The 22,790-nt window shown below is 41.8% G+C and overlaps 1 protein-coding gene across 3 annotated transcripts in view; it reads left to right on the top strand.

Annotated features, from left to right (window-relative positions):
• The window catches only part of pcdh11 (protocadherin 11), a 165,898-nt gene that overhangs the window by 49,292 nt on the left and 93,816 nt on the right, over positions 1–22,790 (top strand). For 2 of the 3 annotated variants that reach the window (XM_049586015.1, XM_049586016.1), the window contains exon 4: positions 12,574–12,633. The exons of the other annotated variant lie outside the window; for it this stretch is intronic. In XM_049586015.1, the coding sequence (XP_049441972.1) occupies positions 12,574–12,633 (60 nt within the window). The remainder of the gene's footprint in view (positions 1–12,573; positions 12,634–22,790) is intronic. 3 annotated transcript variants of the gene reach the window in all.

The following is a 22,790-nucleotide window of genomic DNA, read 5'->3' on the forward strand; positions in this document are numbered from 1 at the left end:
ACCTCGATTTCAGCCAATTTCCACCTACGGAGATTTCTGACCAATGAAATCCTTTGTTCCAACTGATGTCATACTTCCAGGTCATAGCTAGCTTACTGCCAACATAGGAAATGTCCTATCAATATAGTTTGTGCTTCAGCTGGGAAATGATGAAGATGTTAATGTAGCTGATACGCACTTGTTAGCATCAAGTTGGAGTTATACTTGTGCATCATCTTAGTTCAGAACCTACGCCATAAAACATTAAAAGCAGCTTAATAGCAACAATTTCAAACACAAGTACACATATAGGCTTCACAACAGCATTCACAGACAAAGCATTTGTTTTTTGCTGGACACATTTTCCCCACAAATACAACATGCTAATGTTTTTAGCACAAGCCTATGGCATTTTACATTGTATGAATTAGCCTTGCGGCTGGCAGACTTTTCCTCAGCTCATATGAAGCCAGGGACAATAGCAACATTTAACAAAGGTAACGTTACAAAATTCGGCTCCATTACAACTCACAAGGTTCACCAACAAAACAACTGTGTTTTCCAGACAAATACAACATGCTAACGTTATTAGCACAAGCCTATGGCATTTCACACTGTATAAATTAGCCTAGCAAGAAAGACTGTAACAGACAGCCAATGTTATTTTTCTTATTACTATTCATTCATTCATTTTCCATTATCGCTTCATGTTAGGGGTCGGAGAGAGGCTGGAACATATCCCAGCTGACATTGGGCGAGGGGCGGGGTACACCCTGGACAGGCTGCCAGACTATCACAAGGCTGACACATAGAGACAGACAACCATCTATGCTCATATTCACACCTACAGCCAATTTACAGTCACCTATTAACCTGCATGTCTTTGGACTGTGGGAGGAAGCCGGAGCACCCTAGAGAAAACCCACACTGACATGGACTCCACACAGAAGGGCTCGCCACCCCGGGGTTAGAACCGGGAACCCTCTTGCTGTGAGGCTACAATGCTAACCACTGCCCCACTGTGCCGCCTTATCGTTATTCGAAGTCGTCATTTGTTAAAGGATTGTGAATATAAATCATAAACACATTAGTAGTAGTATCTGTATTTTGGTAGGTGGAGAATGAGGCTCAGTCTTGGTTGGGCTTGTAGAAAATGTAATAATTGAGTTGAAGAGACTGGTATGAAGTATTCTTTGTTAGATATCAATGTCACACTATGGAGTGAATAGAAGATGATTTTGTTCTGGAAATTACATTTTAGAAAGGTGAGGGTCATATTATATTAAAACTGGACATGCGTATTCACAAAGCAGACATTCTCCTGTTGGAGTACCCAACTAAAAGGCTGAAGCCTCTGGTTAGTGCTTATTCAATATGAGATGGTAAAATGGAATTTAAAAAGACACGTAAGCTTATGTTGCACTTTGAAATGATTAGATGTTTTTTATTCAATGGAAGAAATGCGATGTGGTTATTTATGACAGTTCTTTTTTCATTGGTTCATTTGATTTGTATTTAAATGTGATGTTTATAAAGGTTTATATAATTGCATTGCTTCCAGAGCAAAAGCTCGCTAACTGGGACACTCTGAGTGATATGAATACAAAACACTAATGGTTACTTTTAGAAATGGCATCAATCTTACCCAGATAACTTATCTTAAGTGTGGCTTAAATGCATTCTTTTACTCAGAAAGAGCACTGGGATTCATAATATTAGCTACCTACTGTCTTACTCCTCTGCCTTTTGCACTGGGCTTCAGCAGCCTACTGCTGCTTGGCCAGGAAAATTCTCCACTGAGGTTTAACACAACCAATGAGATTATTTCTGCTTGCATAGCAGCTCTGTCTCTGAAAAATGTTTGTATAGCTTAAAACCCAATCTGCCTACATGTCCTGGTTCATGTGTGGCCGTAACTCCCCAGACTGGGGGTTTGGTTGAGGCGTCTCTGCCTGCTAGTAGTGTGGAACACATGCCTGGCACAACCAGTGTCATGGGGGGAATGGCACACAGCTGGTTTGATTGGGGCTCTGGCCTTAATCGCCCATGTCTCTGCCATCAGTGCTCAAGGAGCAGTCACACACATGTTAACTGTGCTCATACAAGGGAAACTGATTGGAGCCTTCCAGATTCATTCCCAATCAAATACTGAATCACGCTCAGACAGATAAAAGGCCGGTGTTGCTCTGTGAGATGGGTATCAGTGTCTAACGAGAAAGCTCGGGCTAGACATTCAACAAGCTACTTCAAGTCTCAATTCTCATGCAGACGAATGAAGGGGTCTATTTTCAGAGAGACGATTGTTGGGCGCAGAATGGGGGTGACAGTCTACGCGCTAAAGATAAATATGTCTACTTGGGTGAAAATGCATTAGCCATGCATAGTTTAATCCCAAGCACGGCTGCAGAGGGCTGCAACATAAAAGCACAGGGGTCTGAGAGGTCGGCGTCGAGCACCTCCACAGAGAGCACAGTAGACTGCTCATCAAAAACCGGCGGCTTCTCTGTAATTTCACCAACAAAAGATGATTAGCATACATTTTCCAAATTCACATCCAAATAGGGTTACATTCTTTTGTTCTTCCACCATCACTGTTTTGTCTCACCTAAATCAAAAGCTACTGAGATATTTATCATTCCTGACCCCCTTTCCTCAAAAAGGCAGTGGAATGAGGAGAGTGGGTTTGCTAATGCACGGCACACGCACGGTGTAATTTCACTTGATCAGATGGCATTTATATTCATTTATCAAAATGAAGTTTTGCCTGACCGTGAGAAACAGTCAATAACAATATGTAGCTAATGTAATTTTGAATACACTTAATGCTCTGCTCACCCGACTAGAGAGAGAACTGCGGTAGTAAATTGGTTGACTGTTGCTGATAAGCTTAACAGCAAAGCAGCATCCAAGCATTTGAATGAGGGCATTAATAGTTGCTTAAAACAGGCATAATGAAGTGATGACGACAGTGTTGTGTTGCCTCTTGCTCTTGAGAAGAAGGTCTGCCAGTGGAGGGAAACGGTGTCTGACTTCTAAAGGACATCAGCAGAGAAGTAGTAGGTCATCAGAACTGAGCAAATACTATAATTGTGAACCTTAAAAAAAAAACAAAAAAAAAAAAAAACAGGAAAAAAGCTCAGCCTCATTTCAGGATAATTGTGCCTTTATATAAAAAAGCAGCTTCACACACTCTCATGCATGCACACACTGATATATCCAGTCATGCACAAACATATGAACGCGTACACACACGCGGACCTCTCTTAATCTTTCTGACACACACACGTGCATGCTCATGCACACTTGCGCACAAAAATACACAAGCGCAGTGCACAAACACAAAGCAAATGTCCTCGCAAAGTAGATGAGCTCCACTCTGTGTCGAATTGAAAGCATCTGCAAAGCCAGTTCCTCTCGGCCGTGGAGGCGTGCATCAGCCGGCAGAAGCGCCTGCTTGGTGTCCCAGGGTGGCTCGCGTAACACTTGGCCTGCTCCCTAGCCACTGCCTGGATCAGAGAGGCCCACTGCTATCATCTAGGCGCTGGCAGCAGAGAGGCTAGGCTTAGAATGACAAATTGGTTAGAGGGAGTGAGTGACGAGAGCAGGCCAAGAAATATACTTTGAAGAGAGAAATGCATTCCGGGTTGTGACAAGCATGCCACATTATATGGTCAAGTGTACAAGTCTGACTCCCTCCATGTGGATTGATCCGGATCCCAAAGACACTTAAATGAGGCGAGGCTCTCTCATCAAGACAATGCCAAAGTATTTATCTTAGAAAGTCACCCAAAATATTACTGGATTAGAGAGCTTTTCAGCACACAGTCTCTCGTCTCGTGGCCTCAATTTGTATCAAACTGCCCCTCCTCTCCAAACTATCTGTGTGACAACGATTTTGTAGTGTTTGCCTGTTAGCTCGTGTTCTAGACACCATCAGTGTTGTAATGTTCGCAAATTTCCAAACACACATATAATTATATCCAACTTAATCCAAGGAGACCTCTCCCCTTATAAACCGCAAAATTTACATAACTCACTCAAGACTCAAGACAATTACAAATAATAATCGGCAAGAATTCATGTTGCTTGTATAATACCATGCTAATATGATTCTCACTGATGAATTATTGATTCAGAATGTATTACTTAATTCACTATTTCAACAAACTGATCATATCCAGATGAATTTTTCCCTCATCATGATCTGAGGTTACAGCCAAAGAATGCTGCTCAGTAGAAAGGCTTTTTGACTGAAACATATTAAAGAAATAAAACGTTTAATAAGCGTTTTTAGTTTAGTATTGGTAGTATTGGAGGTGGAGGGGATGGTTGATGGCGTGACACTTAGGCAAAATGTACCAAGCTGCAGACCACTGTTGGAATTCAAGAACACCAGTTGTTTGTTGCCGACCAACACATTCTCACTCCGACCTCGTCATATATCAATGTTTGGTCACGGACTTTCCACGACAAGATATGACTTGCAAAGTACCCTGGGTGCGTTGGTTGTTGACATGTCAACTTCAGCCTGTTCCATGAATTGTTGCCTTTCCAAATACAACTCTGTTTTCACAGGAAATGTACAGTTTGCATACAGTCTCTTTCAAAATAAATGCACTACGTCAGTACAGCACCACAAATTGTTCCTTCAACAACAAATGCACATGGTTACATTTAGCCAACACACACACATGGTTGGGTTTAGGGAAAAACAACAGGATTTGGCTTTATAATCTAACAGGAAGTGAACACTGGGCTCCCAGGTGAAAGTCAGTGATTGTTGGTTGTTGTGGTGGTTGTTGCTACATTTAGCCAAAGTCAGTGTTTGTTGAACCCATCCACCACCCCTCCTTCCCACTCTACTTGGACTTCTGCCACCCTAAGTATTGTTGTTGTCCAACCATGTTTTCCTCTGAAAACTTAAACTATATTATAAACTACATCATCATCAGCGTATCATACTGATGTGAATGGACGGCTTTTTTCGTCGCCGTCTGACACCAGAAGTCACAGCCCCAGCGCCAGTATTCAACAACTTCAGAGTGAGACCAGGTTGTGCCAACCCTTCGCAACGTTTCCAAGAGTGTCTGTGGCACCAAAACCTGGGTGTTTTTTACCGGCTCGTCCCTACTCGTCTAGCGCCTTTTGTCACCAAACATGGGTGTTTTAAGCCAAAACATAATTTTTTCCTGCCTAGAGGGGCGGCTATGGCTCAGAGGTAGAGCAGGTCGTCCATAAATCAGAAGATTGACGGTTCAAAGTATCGAAGTATTGAAGCATGTCGAAGTATCTTTGGGGAAGACACTGAACCCCAAATTGGTCCTGGTTCTATCAGTGTGGGAGTGTGTGTGAATGGTATTGAATGGAAGTGGCACCATGTACAGCAGCCTCAGGCACCAATGTGTGAATGTGTGTGTGAATGTGACATGCAGTGTTACACTGCTTTGGGTGGTTAGAAGACTAGAAAAGCGCTGTATAAGTATAGTCCATTTACCATAACCAAGTGATTGTTGTGCCGAAACCTAAGCACAACTTCACCACAGCCTTGTTAAGAAACGTAAAGTTTCAAGGTATTTGCTACAACATAATGTACAAATGTAAGGTATCCATGGTTTGCAATAACCTACAATTGTTTTTCTGGTGATTGGGTTGAGAGTACATACAGGGTGGAGACATGTGGGGTCAAATATAGTATGTCTTTAAAAAAAAAAAGACTGTGCACTGTAACTGACAGCATGGAGTCGAAATAGAAAAGCTTGAAATGAAAACAAAATACAGACTCTGTGTGACCTGATTTTGTTTTTTTTAAAGACATCATGGGCACAGATACACAAACCTTTGTTGAGCCAATAAATATGCCCTGCATGTATTGTGGTACACAGCGAGCTCTATTGCTCAATTTAAAAACAGTATCAGCCTGTGCCTTTTCTGTAGGTATCAGGTTTGTGGAAACTCAGTGTCCTAATGCAAAGTCATAGCAGTTGTATAGGCAGTAAAAACAATATTAAGCTTCCTCAACATATTTTAGATTATCATAAACCCACATGGTATGAAATCCTGTTCTAGTTAATCCACAGCAATATTGCACTTGTCAAAACAATCCATGGTTGCAGAGACTGTTCAGAATCACAGGGAGGGAGAATAAAAAGGAAACACTACATCTCTAGTGAATGAGGACTGGTGATGGAGTGAATTGTGACCGACTGCACTGGATTCCAGTCCACCTGAGGAGAATAAAATGTACTGGATATTTTGCATAAAATATATTCATACTGGAAATCATGAATCCAAAATGGCCTCTGCAGTTTAAATCTGATTTGAGTGTATCAAAATTTATGTATTCCAACTATAATAATAAAAAAAAACTCTGCATTACCACATTTTTAGTCATGCTCATTTGGATGACTGACTGATTTACTAGTTTGTGGTTCTGCTGTATTAAGAGTGAGTTTGTACTAAACACAGCAGCTTTGTAGGTTGTAATTACATTGTTTTTCTGCAGGCTTGTTGGCACCTTGGTCAAAGGCAAGCTCCTGTGTGCCTCTAGGACTCCCTCTCATGTAAATTAGGCCCTCTTTCCTTGCCAAAGCAATCATGACATTGCACTGGTGCAATGCTAGGTCTGCAAATAAGCCATGTCAGAAGCACACACACACAAGACGCCGGATGTAACCCTCTTGAATTCCCTCTCTGAGCAAACCGCACAGCCGTACCAGTTGGCATCTCTAGAATTTGGTTTGAAGTTGTAGAGTATTTTACTTTTGTTGTCAAATTGCTTTGCAAATGAGGCCCACCCTGGCACAATTTCAAAGAGCTTGTGCTATATGTGCAGCTTCCTTCAGGCACCAGTTTCTGAACCTTCATCATTCTGTATGCATATGCGCAGTACTGCGCTAAGCTCACTAGGAAGACTAGATAAACATGCCAAGCTGGGACGAAGATGGAAGGCAGCATGCTTATGTCTTGTCAGCCTGTCTGTATGTTGTTTCTGTGTTCCTCAACTTGACTGACATGGTCTATCTAATAACATGGCAGGTAGACAGTATGAAAGCCTTGTAGGTTTTTACCCATTAAAATGATATTCAATCATTTTTTGATGGGCTTTTTTGCCCCGAAACCACGCCTTATAATGATTTTAGGTTCGAGCGCCATTCACATTGAAATGTTCTGTTGCTTGAAGCCACATCAAAATAATTGTTTTGATATGTCCCGTTTTTGTCTTGGCAATGACATTAATAGGGGTTGATTGTACAATGAGGATAAAGAACATTTTTTGAGGTATGCTGACTAAATTTGAGCCATGGATCCCCTGGCTCACAGTTATAGGGTTTTAGTCTGGGCATCATGGAAAAGGCACTGCTTTGCAATACAAGTGTTGCACATATTGCATGTCCCTTTGATTGCATGTCCAAGTCAGCCACTAAATAATAATAATGCAGGGATTGAAACACTGCATAATAGCCCAAGGCTCAGAAATTGCTAATGAACAGCAGCGGGGTGCAGTTGGGGGTGCGGTGGGGGGTGAGGCATCTGAAACCTTACTTCCTGTTTCAAAGGCATATAATCCATGGTCGCTTTCTTTATACTCAAAACATCTGTGTCATTGCCTCAAAAGGGAGGGGAAACATTAAATGTATGAGTGGTTCAATATGTAGTGAGAAAAATGAGGCTCTGTGAAAACAATTTTGGGCTAAAATAAATATGCATCTTGTTCTTCTTACATGTCATAAACGTGTTAATCAAACTTCAACACAAGGCAGCTTTATCTTGCATAGCACTTGCGTTGTACGCTTGTTACACTCTCTTCTTTCACTGCCTGTCAAGAGGTCTTCTCACACTGCAGAGAACCATCAAGCAAAGGGAAATCCATGGAGAGGGATAGAGACAGAAGGCAAGAAAAAGAGAATATATTTGGTGCTATGTGCTGCAGATCAAAAACATGGCAGTCACATGATCAAAGGCATTTGATAATCCTTGAACTACATTGCTCCTTTAATCCTAGTGAGAGAACTATATTTTATTGGGAGGAGAGGGAGGGGGGGAAACAATGTTGGGGTGGCAAACAGAGTTAGAAAAGCAGTAACTAGCTGCTGGAAACGCAGTTTACTAAATGCAGCATGGCACTTTTTTTGAGGGAGCTGGGGAGGACGACTGTATAAAGCATCCTTGTGTGTGTGGAGAATGGAGGCTGAGCTGATGGGGCTAGAAACACAAATGTGCCACAAGTCCCTGTCCACTCAGCACTGAATAGTGCTCTTGTTTTTTTCATGGGGTTTGTAAGGGAAGTTGGCTTGTTGAATGTGACCAGACTGCTATATACTCATCCCAGTCGCCAGAATAAAATGTTGGCATTGTACATTTCTGCAAACCACAAATACATTACATTTCTGTGTTTCAAACATATCATATCAATGTTTTTAACGAGGTTTAGTTCTGGCTACATGTGTTTGTGATGAATTTGTTATCTGGAGGAGGAGGGGATGGTGGATGGCACGAGACCTAGGCGAGATGGCTGCCAAGCTGCAGGCCACTGTTTGGGACGGACAAACAACTAAACTGGTCACTTTTTAGCAACACATCACTGCATTCCCAGCTGTGATTGTGGCACCAAAACCTGGTGTTTTCAGCCAAAACATTATATTTTCATATCAATAACCAAGTGGGTTTTATGCCTCAATTTAACCACACATTAACCACAGTGACATTTAAAAGTAAACAGAAGGTCAAGTTTCAAATGTCCGCAACATAACAATGTACAAATGTTGTATATCCGTGGTTTGCCAACATTTATTCTTGCGTTAGGGTTGACATACCACATCTGGCACATAGACTCAGAGAGGAAGATGGATAGCAAGATTTGGGCTAATTTTCATTTCAAGCAAGATGGCTTGAGTTACTTTTTTGGTTAGTTCTGCGTTGGACTGGAGATGCACCTAAATATGAATTATAACTGTCTAGCCTCATATAACAGTTTGTATAATATCTAATAAAATAGCACCCCACGAATGATGTTATGTACGAAATGTAAAGTTAACGTTCTCAATGTAGCTTTAGAAAAAGAAAAATAACCGAAAAATAACTTAAAGGTCACTTAGTTTCATGCAGTTCTGAACTACAGTCTCATGGGGGAAAGTCCTGTGTTGTTTGACCAATCCATCTGGCTCATGATTATGATAGAGTTATTTATGAATTGTGGTGCATTGCATTTCGTAGATACTGTAAAACTTCAATTAATAGCCCGGGCTATTATTTGCTTAAATTACTGACACAAACTGCCTATATTTAAGACAGGCCTTTAATTCCTTTCACACAAAACTGTTGCTAAGCAAAGATGGGAAATACAATCAAATTATTTATTCAAACCAGTTTGAACGTTACTTGTTTGAAATTAGGCCTCAGATAATATCAATTCTGAATCATTTATTTGATTCTAGTGCAGACAGACAGTGCATCAGAAAGAGTTATGACACCCGAGGATTATGGCGCCCAGCATACCCACTTTATCCTGTTTAAAACAATACTCACAACTTGGATTCATTTTTATGAAGAAACCTTCATTGAGGACCCTTACAGACTAAAGGAACACAAATAACTTACTGGGTAATCGAGGAATGGGCACATAATTTTAACTAGCCAACAACCCGGTTTTATATATCTGAAGAACATCTAATTGTCAAACTATGTAGCCACACCAGGCTAGTAAAAGGGACAGGGCATTTAATTGGGACTAGACTTTTAACTGAAGTTTTACGATATACATATGAACACTGCATGATAACAGCCTGGTTATAAAGTACAAAATATTACACTTAGACAAGTTTGTAGGTTATAATGGTTCTTAAGTGAGGGTAAGAATTATGCTGAAGTAAAAACAAGCCCACGTACAGCAGGAAGGCTCCTTGCTAATTCAGCATGTCTCCAAGAAATCAGACAAAGAAACATCATGTTTCAGTTATCTTTCCGTTTCCTCGGAAAATAAATGTTGTTGTATATCATAGCATTGTGCTCTCTGGGCCTCATCAAATTACAATAACCACCCCAAGCGCTCTGAAAAGACAAAAACATCAATATATGGTGTAATCCAAGGCCCTCTGTTGCAAGCCTTGTCAATAGTGTTTCCCTATCAGATGCAAAATGTTCCAGACCAAAGGTGAGTTGAAAAATGACAGTAGTATTTTTTTCCCCCTTTCTTTCCTTTTCTATTTATGCTTTACATGATCATCATCACATTTGTGGTTCCTGTAAAAACATGGAATGTGAGTTATCGCTCGCGAAGCTGCGTGCTTTCTGCACCGATGAAAAATTAATGATTAATAATTACCTTTAACATGTGTGTGTTATACACTGGGGCTGTGTGACAAAGGAACATGGTGTAAATGAAAAGTGATGTTTGCTCTGCTCAGAGAATAAAATGAGATTGTAATGGGGGAAAAAATCCACCAAAAAATAAAACAACAGTGATTATAGCCTGGGGAGATCTTGCTTTGTGTTTGTGTTTGTGTGTGTGTCCAAGAAAGGAAAGAGGATTTAGATTATCTATGGTTGGTATCAAGCTTGAACAGCCTCCTTTATTCGTATGAACCAAAGCGCTGGATCCAGGCAGGAGTTTTTAGCAACACATTATATTTGTATTTAATAAATATTGCTTCTTCCACATCAGTTGTGCTTTCAAATTAAAGTGGTTGATGAAGATGGAATAGAATTCCTGTTGTTTGCAATTTTAAACAGACTTTAAATGACTTTAAATTTTCTGCTTGGTTAATTTAGCACATTTAGCTTCTGATTTTGTACACTGATTACACAGAATATTTTGACCTTTGCTTTTTTAGTAGCACATCAGACTGTTCCAGGGAGTTATAACATTTGCACTCAGCAGCACGGTGGTTAGCATTGTCGCCTCACAGCAAGAGGGTTCCTGGTTTGAACCCAGCGAGGGTTTTCTCCGTGTACTCCGGCTTCCTCCCACAGTCCAAAGACATGCAGGTTAATTGGTGACTCTAAATTTCCTGTAGGTGTGAAGTGAGTGTGAATGGTTGTCTCTCTCTCTACTGTATGTGCCAGCCCTGTGATAGTCTGGCGACCTGTCCAGGGTGTACCCCGCCTCTTGCCCATTGTCATCTAGGATAGGCTCCAGGACCCCCGCAACCTGCAACCCCTAACAGGAGTTATAGGAAATGAAAGAATAAATGTTTGGGGTGAGGTTTATTTAAGCTTTTCTATTTTCATTGTTGTTACACTTGATTAAGCGTCAATGGCGGTGCAGGGCAGAATCATCTGCATATTGCAAAATCTGAGGGTCATGTAATAATTAATTTGACTGTCCTCGGTTTTTAATCCATCTCCATTTAAATCAGCCATGTGAAATATATCATAATAAGTCACAATCTCGGGGGCATTTCTTGGAATCAAGGTCATTCTGTTTTCCCCACTGGAAATTATACCATCTACATCCAGGCAACACATTTCCATTTCTAGCTCTCATCCCCAAAGAAAATGACTCGTGTTTATTTGTCACATCAATTAAGATATCATGGTTATATAGACTTCTCAATCTGTAGGGAAAATTTTGTCTGCTAATTCCATCATCCCGGCAAGACCCATTTATTCATTTATATTTCATGACGCAGTGTTTATGCTGCAGTGAAAGCCTGGCTGTTTTTTTTTTCTCCCACTCTCCCTCTTGCTCAGTTGCCTCGGTCAGTGAGGTGTTCTCCTTCTATGTTGCGATGAAATATAGATGTTAAGAGTCTGGAGAGTTGAGTGCCTCATCTGTCCTGGTGATACCATAAGGCAGCCATTAATAGTGTCAGGGAGCATCAGACGTACCACAGGCACATAATTGGATATGAGGGCATAACTGAAAGCACCTGCTTGGAAATCAACAGGGCCTTCCCGGGAGGCAGGCCCTTGGTAGATTCCCAAAGAAGTTTGCAGAGCCCATTCACTTCCCCGCTGGGTTTCGGCTCACCCATTGCTCTTTTCATTTCTCACTGAGGTCAGCCCAAGATGGCTCCTTGTTTCCTTTTTTTATGATGGCATTGTGAGTATGCAAATACTTTGGATCTTTGCATAATCACAAGCAGCGGGACCATCTGTTGTTGGCTTGTTGACTTACCTTGCGTCTGCTTTTTAATGGTGTTTTCTTGTATCTGAGTGATGTATTGGTGTATTAACAATGTGATAATCATTTAACCTCAAAAAATGCATTCAGGCGTGTATGAAAAAGTCTGAACATATGTTCAGCGGAATCTTCTGACAAAGAAGGATTTATAATCTTTGTGGAGGGATAGAAGGAAAGGGGGGAAACTGAAAAACAAAACAAAATACATCACCATACCCACTCACACGCCGTACGATAAGATGATATTGTCAAGATAAAGATTTAAAATACAACTGTCAACAAAAGCTCTGGTCTTGGATTAGTGGGCGGAAAAGACCTGCATGTTGATTGAGAGTCGCTTAACCTCTCTAAAATATATTGCAAAAATGCTAATGGCGAGGACTGGGAAATAAGCTGCAACTTCTGTCACTGAAGATTTGCTGGGAGATGCCCTCCATTGAAAACATGTCCCTGATAATGTGTTTTTCTTGTAGAACCTGAGCCAGACACCAGAGAAGTCTTTTAACTCGCCGCCCCCCATTTGTCCTCATAAGGTAAGCTCCAGCTTGCTTTCAGGCAGGGACAAACAACATTATGGGAAATAATTGCAGATATTTTAAGCATTTAATGTTCTTATTAGGTTTCGTTTGTGTGCCTAGTTACGTCTGTAAATTAGCTTTATATGGTGTCAGGACCCTTCTCGTGTTCTCACATAGCTGATGTTTCATTCACCATATGCCTTTTATGAGGCAATTCATAGACAATCATCTCTTTTCTGTTCCTGCTATTTCTTTCCCTCCACATTCTGTCATGATTCACCATTTATATGACATGAGGCGAGAAGGGCAGATTTATTCAATGCTAATTAGTCCTGTACATGCACAGCCAAAGTCGTCACTTCACTCTGATGGTCTCAAGTCGTCTCCCCACACTGACTGGAGTAACTTTCCCCTTCAGTTCCCACTCCTGGTGCATGCCTCTTGCAAATGTGATAATGTGCTATGTAGTGAAATTCACACAATTTCAGTTCACTTAGCACCAAATGTGTCAAAAATGCCTGTGTCCTTTTCTGGATGAATGGCCGGTATGGTGGAGAGTGGCATGTTGCAAGAGTGGACCTTGGTAAAAAGGAGCCCAATGGAGAGATGCTGTCTGACAGCCTGTCATCAACTGTTCAAAGCCTAACACTCCTCTACATCGCTAATGCACAGCTAGCTGTCTAAAACGACTTTAGTGGCATTGAAAGCTGCAGACGGTAGTAGGACAGTAAATAAAAATAAAATATTATACGCCCCCCCCCCCCCCCCCACCTCATGTCTGTCATTGGTAAATCACAGGGAAGGCAATCAACATTTGTTTGGAAGTCTGTCAGCGCAATTTAGCACTGTATGTCCTTCACTTAGACCTGTATGTCTCATATTTAGGTTGGTGTTGATGAGAAATTACAGTCTGACATAATTTAGCACAGGATGGGATGTTACAGAAGTTTCAATACAGGAGCGCCTCTCTTCTGTAGAGTATGTCTGTCGGTTACTTCACGCCATCTCTTTCTCCAGCTCGCTCTCCTTCCATTTTCACACAGCTGATCAGGGCTGATGTAATGGGGGAACACCGTGGGTTTGCAGATCGTGTTATTCACGTTTTAGCTGTTAGCAGCGGAACATAATCTCCCTCTAGTCAGCTCACATTAGTCTCCATGATCCGCACCAACCCAATATGTGCAGCGAATGCAATGGGCCAGCTGGGCTAATTTAGTATGTCAGTCAGCTCGGGAGGCTGGTAAAACGAGTAAATGGCTGGATATGATTCATATGAAAAGAATATTCTGATTATAATGGCTCTCAGAATAGAATATCCTCTGTCTTTCTACACTTCTCTTCATCTGCATTGTGTGCATCCCCCAGATAGATAGTGAAATGAACAGAGGGCTTTTAAACTGACTGCTCTGTGATTATATTAAGAGTGTGAGAGCGAGGAAAGGGAGGGGAGGGAGGAGATCGGGTGCCCGAGCACTAAGTATATATAATTGCTTCTTGACACATTGGCCAAATTCTGCAGTGCCAGGATCTGAGCGAAGATGATTAACGGCTGTCCGAGTGGGTGGGCACTGCAGGTCGTTCGGGGCCTTTGGTTTCCATAGCGATCCTAGTCTAAAGGCCATATATTGCATACTGAAAATCCCAGAGGTCCGCACATTGTTAAACTACAATTATAACTCACATCGAGAGCATTGTCTGTCCACCGCAAACTCTCTTATTCATCCGCCAAGCGGCATGCTGCTTTTTCTTCTCCCCTCTCTCTCTCTTTTCCTTTATTTCCTCCTCTATTTTTCTTAAATGGTCTCCTCTAGCTGGCAAGAAGATAAAGAGTGAAAATCTTGCATTCTGTGAATAATTGATGAGTGGGCTCACCTCAGAGCATCATTACAGTACGGCAGTCAGGCTAAGAGGTGAGGGTAAGATCATATTTCTGACACTAGGCTTCAGGCGGTAGAAAATTGTGTCAGTTTTTCACAAGGTTTTCTTCTGAATCTACAGCATGAATAACAGTTTCTCATTACAGCACAACAGGAAAGAAATGAATTGTGAGGAGGGACGTGAGCATGCATACTGTACATGATCCCGTTCATAAACTGTGGAATCACATTTGGAGCACAGATGGTAAATAGAAACTTCTGAAATACGGCTGTTAAGATCACGCTGATGTTTGTGTTTGGCAGAATGTTATATAGTAAATTTGTAGTCATGAGTTCTGTCATGGGCGTAGGTTTTGTTTCAACACTGGGGGGGGGGGGGGGGCGCAACGAGAGGTTTGAGAGTCCTCGGCCAGAATATTTAGAGCATTAAACACTTAATTTCCAGCAAGTTGGTAAATTTAATGCAGCGATTTTTGCCTTTTCTGTCATGATCCTGGGTTTTTGTTTCCTTGTTTCATGTTATTTGTTCACGTTTAATCTGTTTCCTGTTTTATTTTGTAGATTCTCTCCTTGTGTGTTGTGTCTGGTTTTACTTCCTGTTTTTGTGTGTTTTCTTGCCTGGTTTCTGGCTGAATCCAAATGTCCGCACTTCACTGCACTTGCAGATGCGCAGACTTTGCGGGCACATTCCCAGGATGTCTGGGAGTGCTTAAGGCTGCCCAAAGCTACAGTTCATCCAGTCCACAAGGGGCCTCAAGCGAACATCACACTTCCAGAGAGTCCGTCTGGGGCGCAGACATCCGCAGACTTCACTAATTTAATAACCCACAATTCATTGCAGTAGGGACGTGACGTGGGTTTTTCAACCGCGGAAGAAAAAAACATGAATGTGTAAAACAGTTATTGATGTTTTTTGGCCCATTAAAATGCTAATTGTGTAGGCCAGAAATAATACTCATCCAAATCTTAATACAGAAATATGTATAAATATAGGCTGTAGACAGACTGAAAAGACATTTTATTATTGCGGCCTGTCAGGCTGTGCAGAGTTATAGTCTTGTCCTTGTTTACAAACATTTTTGTTATTGAACACGTGCAGCCTGTTACATAGACATATATTAATACATTTTTGTTTAGTCACAAAAAATGGTTATACATGGGATTTATATCTTGATATCTACAGGGACAGATGAGTCGGCACTGTTCATCAACTTATATTACCTATATGACGTGAATATGATGGGAGCGTATCTATGTTTCCCGGGTTCTATGTTCCCCACTTAACCCTGCAAAAAAGGTTCCATGTTCCTCGCTTACACAAAAAAGATTCTGTGTTTCCCAGGTTCTATGTTATCTATCCCCGCTCAACCAAAAAGGGTTCTATTTTTCCTGCTCAACCAAGTGGGAAACATAGAACCCTTTTTGGTTGAGCGGGAAACATAGAACCCTTTTTGGGTGGTAAGCGGGGAACATAGAACCGAGAAAACATAGAACCCTTTTTGGGTGGTAAGCAAGGAACATAGAACCTGGGAAACATAGAACCCGGGAAACATAGAACACTTTTTGGGTGGTAAGCGGGGAACATAGAACCTGGTAAACATAGAACCCGGGAAACGTAGAACCCGGGAAACATAGAACCCTTTTTGGGTGGTAAGCGGGGAACATAGAACCTGGGAAACAGAACCCTTTTCGGGTGGTGAGCGGGGAACATAGAACCTGGGGAACATAGAACCTGGGAAACATAGAACCTTTTTGGGTGGTAAGCAAGGAACATTGAACCCGGGAAACATAGAACCTTTTTGGGTGGTAAGCAAGGAACATTGAACCCGGGAAACATAGAACCTTTTTAGGTGGTAAGCGAGGAACATAGAACCCGGGAAACATAGAACCTTTTTGGGTGGTAAGCAAGGAACATTGAACCCGGGAAACATAGAACCTTTTTAGGTGGTAAGCGGGGAACATAGAACCTGGGAAACATAGAACCCTTTTTGGGTGGTAAGCGGGGAACATAGAACCTGGGAAACAGAACCCTTTTTGGGTGGTAAGCGGGGAACATAGAACCTGGGGAACATAGAACCTGGGAAACATAGAACGCTTTTTGGGTGGTAAGCGAGGAACATAGAACCCGGGAAACATAGAACCTTTTTGGGTGGTAAGCAAGGAACATTGAACCCGGGAAACATAGAACCCTTTTTGGGTGGTAAGCGGGGAACATAGAACCTGGGAAACATAGAAAGCTTTTTGGGTGGTAAGCGAGGAACACAGAACCCGGGAAACATAGAACCTTTCTGGGTGGTAAGCGGGAAACATAGAACCTGGGAAACATAGAACCCAGGAAACATAGAACCCTTTTTGGGTGGTAAGCGGGGAACATAGAACCTGGGAAACATAGAACCTGGGAAATATAGAACCCTTTTTGGGTGGTAAGCGGGGAACATAGAACCTGGGAAACATAGAACCCTTTTTGGGTGGTAAGCGGGGAACATAGAACCTGGGAAACATAGAAAGCTTTTTGGGTGGTAAGCGAGGAACATAGAACCCGAGAAACATAGAACCTTTTTGGGTGGTAAGCGGGGAACATAGAACCTGGGAAACATAGAACCCTTTTTAAGTGGTAAGCGGGGAACATAGAACCTGGGAAACATAGAACCCTTTTTGGGTGGTAAGCGGGGAACATAGAACCTGGGAAACATAGAACCCTTTTTAAGTGGTAAGCGGGGAACATAGAACCTGGGAAACATAGAACCCTTTTTGGGTGGTAAGCGGGGAACCTAGAACCTGGGAAACAGAACCCGGGAAACATAGAGATGACCCCATTATACAGCAGCAATTGCTGAACATTTCCACAGCAACGAGTAAAACAGTCGAGAGCTGCAGTCTCTGCCTTGGCAGACTTTTTTTTGTATATGTCTATTTTTTTTAATTAATTGCAAGACAAAAGACAGAACATTGACAAGACAAAACAGTGGATACAGGACAGAACAACTGACCACAGAGCAAGAGAGCAAAATGTCATTGGTTGTTTGGTATTATGTTTTATGTGTATGCGTGTGTGTGTGTGTGTTTGTGTGTGTGCATGTATAGCGTATAAGGCGCGTAAGAAAGAAAGACAGGGAGAAAAGGCCGATTGTGGGCAGACAAAATAAATAAATAAATGAGATAACAGTAAATAACTATAATAATAGCTATTATATCAGGGCTCTGTCTGCAAGTCCAGAGGGTGGACGTTTGGATTCAGCCTTTGTCTCACCTGTCTCATTAGTCCTTCCCTGTTCTGAAAATCTTCCTTCACACCTGTTCTGTACTAGTCTCGGCTGCTCCGCCCTAGTGTTCCCGTCCACACCCTTGTTGTTAGCCAATCTCCATTTCCCTCCTTCTAGTCTGAGTGGGCGGAAGTTTGCTGCATAGATCAGCCTCTCATTGGGCGGAACGAGCCACCAGCTGAAGTGCCGCCCTACCATCTCCGGTTGTGTAGCAGTTTTCAACCGTTTTCAACACGTCCTTTACTAATTTTTGCGGTGTTTGATCTTGCGGGGATGTAGGCATTTTTCTGCCATGGTTCGCGTCCTGTAGGCGATATTTTTGTGGGCGTGTTACACCAAAACCTGTTTCCCCCGGCAATATTTTTGCAAGCGCACCGTTGGTGTGGCACCGCCCAGAACGATTGTGATTGGTTGAAAGAAATACAAGCAGCCGGGGCGTTTTTTTCTCCAATCTTAAAGTGAGAGTCGGCCCAGCCAGACTGGTGAGCGAGACTACCCTCCTTCTTGTCATCAGTTGTCTGTGTATATATCCCTTTGTTCCTGAACAGTTCGTCCTGTGTTCATCCCCGTGTTCTTGGTGTCATTCCCTGCTCCATATGTGTTTTTTACCTGAGTTCATCACATTATCCTGGTTGGTTTTCAGTTCAGTTTTGCTTCTGCTTTCATATGGACTTTCAGTTCCCTGCTTGATGTGGATGTGTTTTTTTATCAGCTGCATTAAAGCTCACTTTTTGTTAAAACTTCAACCTGCTTTTAACTCTGCGTTTGGCTGCTCCCTGAACTGATTTATGACATTTTCTGCATCAGCTTATGTTGTAAATGTCTCTAATTTTGTCAAAGAGAAAAGTCCTTTGCTACTTCTATGTTTTTATCGTGGCAGGGGGGACAAAAACACACACTCTAAATATTAGAATTTATTTCAGTCTGCAAACAGAAAATAGGAACATAATGCATTAATCTACAAATTCATGTAAATAAAGCCACAGCCTCTCACAGAAATGTTTTAAATATTCAAATAGTACAGTGCAAAACATTACAATAAAGTAAATTAACATAACTAAGACACTTCTGCAGTCCAAAAAAAAAGGTGTAGGCTGAAGCTACAGCTCATAACACCTCCCTTTTAACAGCACATTGTATGTAACAATCGACAACAAAACAAGCCAAAACAGGCAAACAAGGCAAAATAGCAACAACAACATGAAAACCCTGTTCTTCTACGTCAGTATTACAGTCTGATCATCCATTTTCATGTTTGATCAATACATTATATTGAAGCATATATGTCCTCTGCCCCCCCCAAAATTGACACCCATACTTTGATGCTGCAGAGCAGTGTTCTTGATAGTGTTCCTGTTTGTGTCTGTACCCGATAACAATGTGCCCAAATGCATAAATGCATGTTATGTGACAGATGGAGAGGGCAAGGATGGGGGTGGGGATCAAGCACCTCTGACAGTATGGGGCCTGCACTGCACCCTGTTCCTGCCAGCTCTGAAATTGCTAAGGTAAACTAAAGCCGTGCAACTCCGGGATGCCATTTCACAGTTTTACTTTCCGCGCAAGATGAGAGCCTCTCCTGTGAAATGTCACCTAACGACGTAGAAGCTGAGTGATGAACACGCGAGACAGACACGCTGCTTCTCGAGGCCCACTTTATCCTGCGAGGTTTCGACTGGGATGCAAATGTAAACACGCTGATTGCCACAGATAAAATGCTTAAGAGATCCTGTGTGCAGCAGCATTTTTTAAGCCAAGGAAAGGCCACTGAATAAGCACATCTTAATGATGATTCATTCTGTATAATAAAAGAAAATCCCTCTGGCATCCAAACAAGAGGCTAGTCATGCAGCAATTAAGCTTAGTTAAAGGCATCAAGCTTACTATGGGTGGTTAGTGAGGCATCTTTCTGAAAGCGTACGTCCACACACATGAGCGCGCGGACACACACACACATCCATTCGCTTGACCCGTCTCACATACACACACGCGCAATTCAGTTGAGGTAAATATGATCTCAGAAGACAAGCAGCAACAACCCACGGCTCCATCAGGGTGCCTGGGGTTGCCATCGTCAAACAAATAATTCTTTGTGACTGAAAAAAAGACAATCCAAAAGGTCATTTGTGACCTCTGGGACCAGTACTGTGCAGCATCTGTCACTAGCAAGCACCACATGTCTGTGTCAAATGGCAAAAGGTATGCGGTGCAGCCAGCCTGCCGTGTAATAAAGGCGGTAGGCCTATATGTACGTTGCATCACTGTCACAGTTGCAGTAACAGGGCTCTGCAGTCTCCTGGCTGCTCTGCAGAACATCCAACATGCCATACTCTATATACAGCACGACTGGTAGATACCTTAAAGGGCTGGTTGCAGCAAGGCCAACATAGTGCAAGCTCTACACTGTGGAACACTGTGGAAATAAATATGATAGTGTATGATACCAAAATTGTATCAGAGTGGAGTACTTTTCATTGACATAGTCAAACCTTCAGATTTATGCCCAACATAAAGCAGATTACTTTTCATATTTAATAATAAGTATAAGCATATCATTCATTCAGATCTGTGTGTGCTCTTGCATGCAGTGCTCTCCCTGTGATGGTTTATGAGGTTGAGGTAATCCTCAGGGGGAATCGCTGACAATGGCTGGCCTCCATGTTTGATATTATCTCCCTTGTCACACGATTTCCACAACAAGGGTTAACGGCATCAAAAATTCAGGGGAAATTGATGAAGGAATACATAATCCATTCCTCCCTCTCAGCCGGCTCGCCATGCTCATATATCTGCATCAGACCACACCTCCATGTGGAACAAATCAATAATATTCCATTTCTAACCAAATTCCTCTTTTTGAATGGTGAAATCCAATCTTCATGGACACACTAACAAATTGGATATCCTGACGGTTGCATTAGAAACAGAAACACAGAGATGACATGCGGTTGTGTTAAGAAAAAATAAAAAAAAAATAAAAAAATACCCTGCGTATTGTGTGTTGAAATTGCATATTGCACCAAATTTCATTCTGAATTCTCTCAAAGTGCAAATGAGGCAGAGTTCTGTATATTTCCCACATCTCCTGCACTGTACTCGCTTTCTCTCACTCACACTCTCTAGCTGGCTGTCCTTTCCTCTCACTTGCCACAGCATATCTCCCCCCACATCCAGCTAAACCAATCAGGGATTTGAGGGCCTCACTTCCAATCAATTACCACCCAAATCAGTGCAGAGGCCTTTGATATAGAATCATTTGTCAAATCAGTGCAGATGGCTGGGGGCAGGTACCCCTGTGCCACAGGCCACATCCACATGGAAATCTCTGCTCAGGGTGGGCTCTCCTGGTGCTCCGCAACCCATTAATGGGAAGTCATTGTGTGCTCCAGGACTGCTGTCCAGCTGCCTGGTCCCCTAGATTGCTAATGTATAAGCATCTTAGCCTGACCGGTGGATAATACCAAGTCCCAAGGTCTACCATAATGATTTGGACTATTTTTACGGCAGGTGAGATGTGACTTTCACAGATCCTACTGGAGGTGTTCACATGGGCTGCAGGAAGTGTACCAGTGTGTAATTATAAAGTGCAGCATTATCACATTTGACCTGCTGTGACAAAGTACACCTTCAATCCATCGGAGCGGAGGACAGGGTTTCCAATTTACCTCATGTGAATGCACATGCTCTTGTCGACACTGAACAGAAAATACCCTGATGAAATTATACATCTCAACCTACAGTGTGGTAATTATATAAAATGAGGAGGCAGTTAAATATGAGAATTTAAAAAGAGAAATATACATGTATAAAACAGTAGGTGGAAGATTAAGATCAAGACCAAGATTTTACAATAAAACCTGAGGTAGAGGTAAGCTGAATAGTAATGGTGTATGAATTAAATCATTCAAACTTTTATTAATAAAATACCACGCAGTGATCTGAGTAAACATTCAATAGATATTCATTATAATAAAACAATCACCTTATCAAGCAAGGAGAGATATAATAATTCAATAGGATTGTGCAAATGATGATGGCAGATGTAACATAAAGGAAGAGGATGTAAACAGTGTCAGCGATGTGTCAATATTCTCCACTTGCTATTCATGTGAAATTGTAAATGCAAGACAAGCAGCCAGAAGAAAATGTTGGCATCGTACGGTTCTGCAAACGACGAATGTCTTTACATTTAAATCAGTGGTGCTGGATTCACTTCAGAAGAGGAGGGGGGCCAAAAAAGTGCGAGTGTGATTAGAGCATGGGGCCAATGGTTATTGCAGAGAGGGCGAGGTAGTGGGCCCTTATGTAGCTTACAGGCCATATGGAGATGTGAGACACATCCAAGGGGAATACTACAGAGACTGACGGGTGGAATGGAGGAATGCAGATTGCAGTAGAGTGCTTCAGGGATGATGTTAGGTCAATACAGGAGTTGACGTCACTCTGGTTCCCTCGTCAAGAAGCCTATTGGATTTTTCCATTGGATTTTGGATAATTATGACACGTTTTGTTTAGCGAGATAATCTTTACAAACGATCCCAACTTGTGATTTTTGAAGCCTGAATGCAGTCGCCAGAAGTAAAAGCTAACATTGGGCCATAAGCCATGGCCAGTGTAATGATGTTCTGTAGTCTTATTTAGCCACTTGTTAGCAATCGCCTTTTTTAAGACACATAAAAGCTTCAAAATTTATGACTGGGGTATTTACTGGCGTCTTTTATGTATTTGAACAACACGTAAGAGTTTCTTAAGCTTGTGTTGATTACAGACCTTATTTCAGGCATCTAAACAAAAAACAATTCAAAAAACCAACTGACTTTGAGACAAAGGAACCGGGAGTGCTAAAATGCTAACTCATTTCCTGGTTTTAGGACTCATTCCTTTGACACTCCTGTAGGTTTTCTGCCTAAACATAACTACAAGTTAACTACAATGTTGCTAAAAACAACAACAGAAAAAGAAACATAGGCTACAATGCCACCATTTGTTCTGACAGTTGGGTTGAGTAAAAAGTAGTTTTAAAAACTTAAAA

The sequence above is a fragment of the Epinephelus fuscoguttatus genome, linkage group LG9, assembly GCF_011397635.1.
Source record: "Epinephelus fuscoguttatus linkage group LG9, E.fuscoguttatus.final_Chr_v1".
NCBI lineage: Eukaryota > Metazoa > Chordata > Actinopteri > Perciformes > Serranidae > Epinephelus > Epinephelus fuscoguttatus.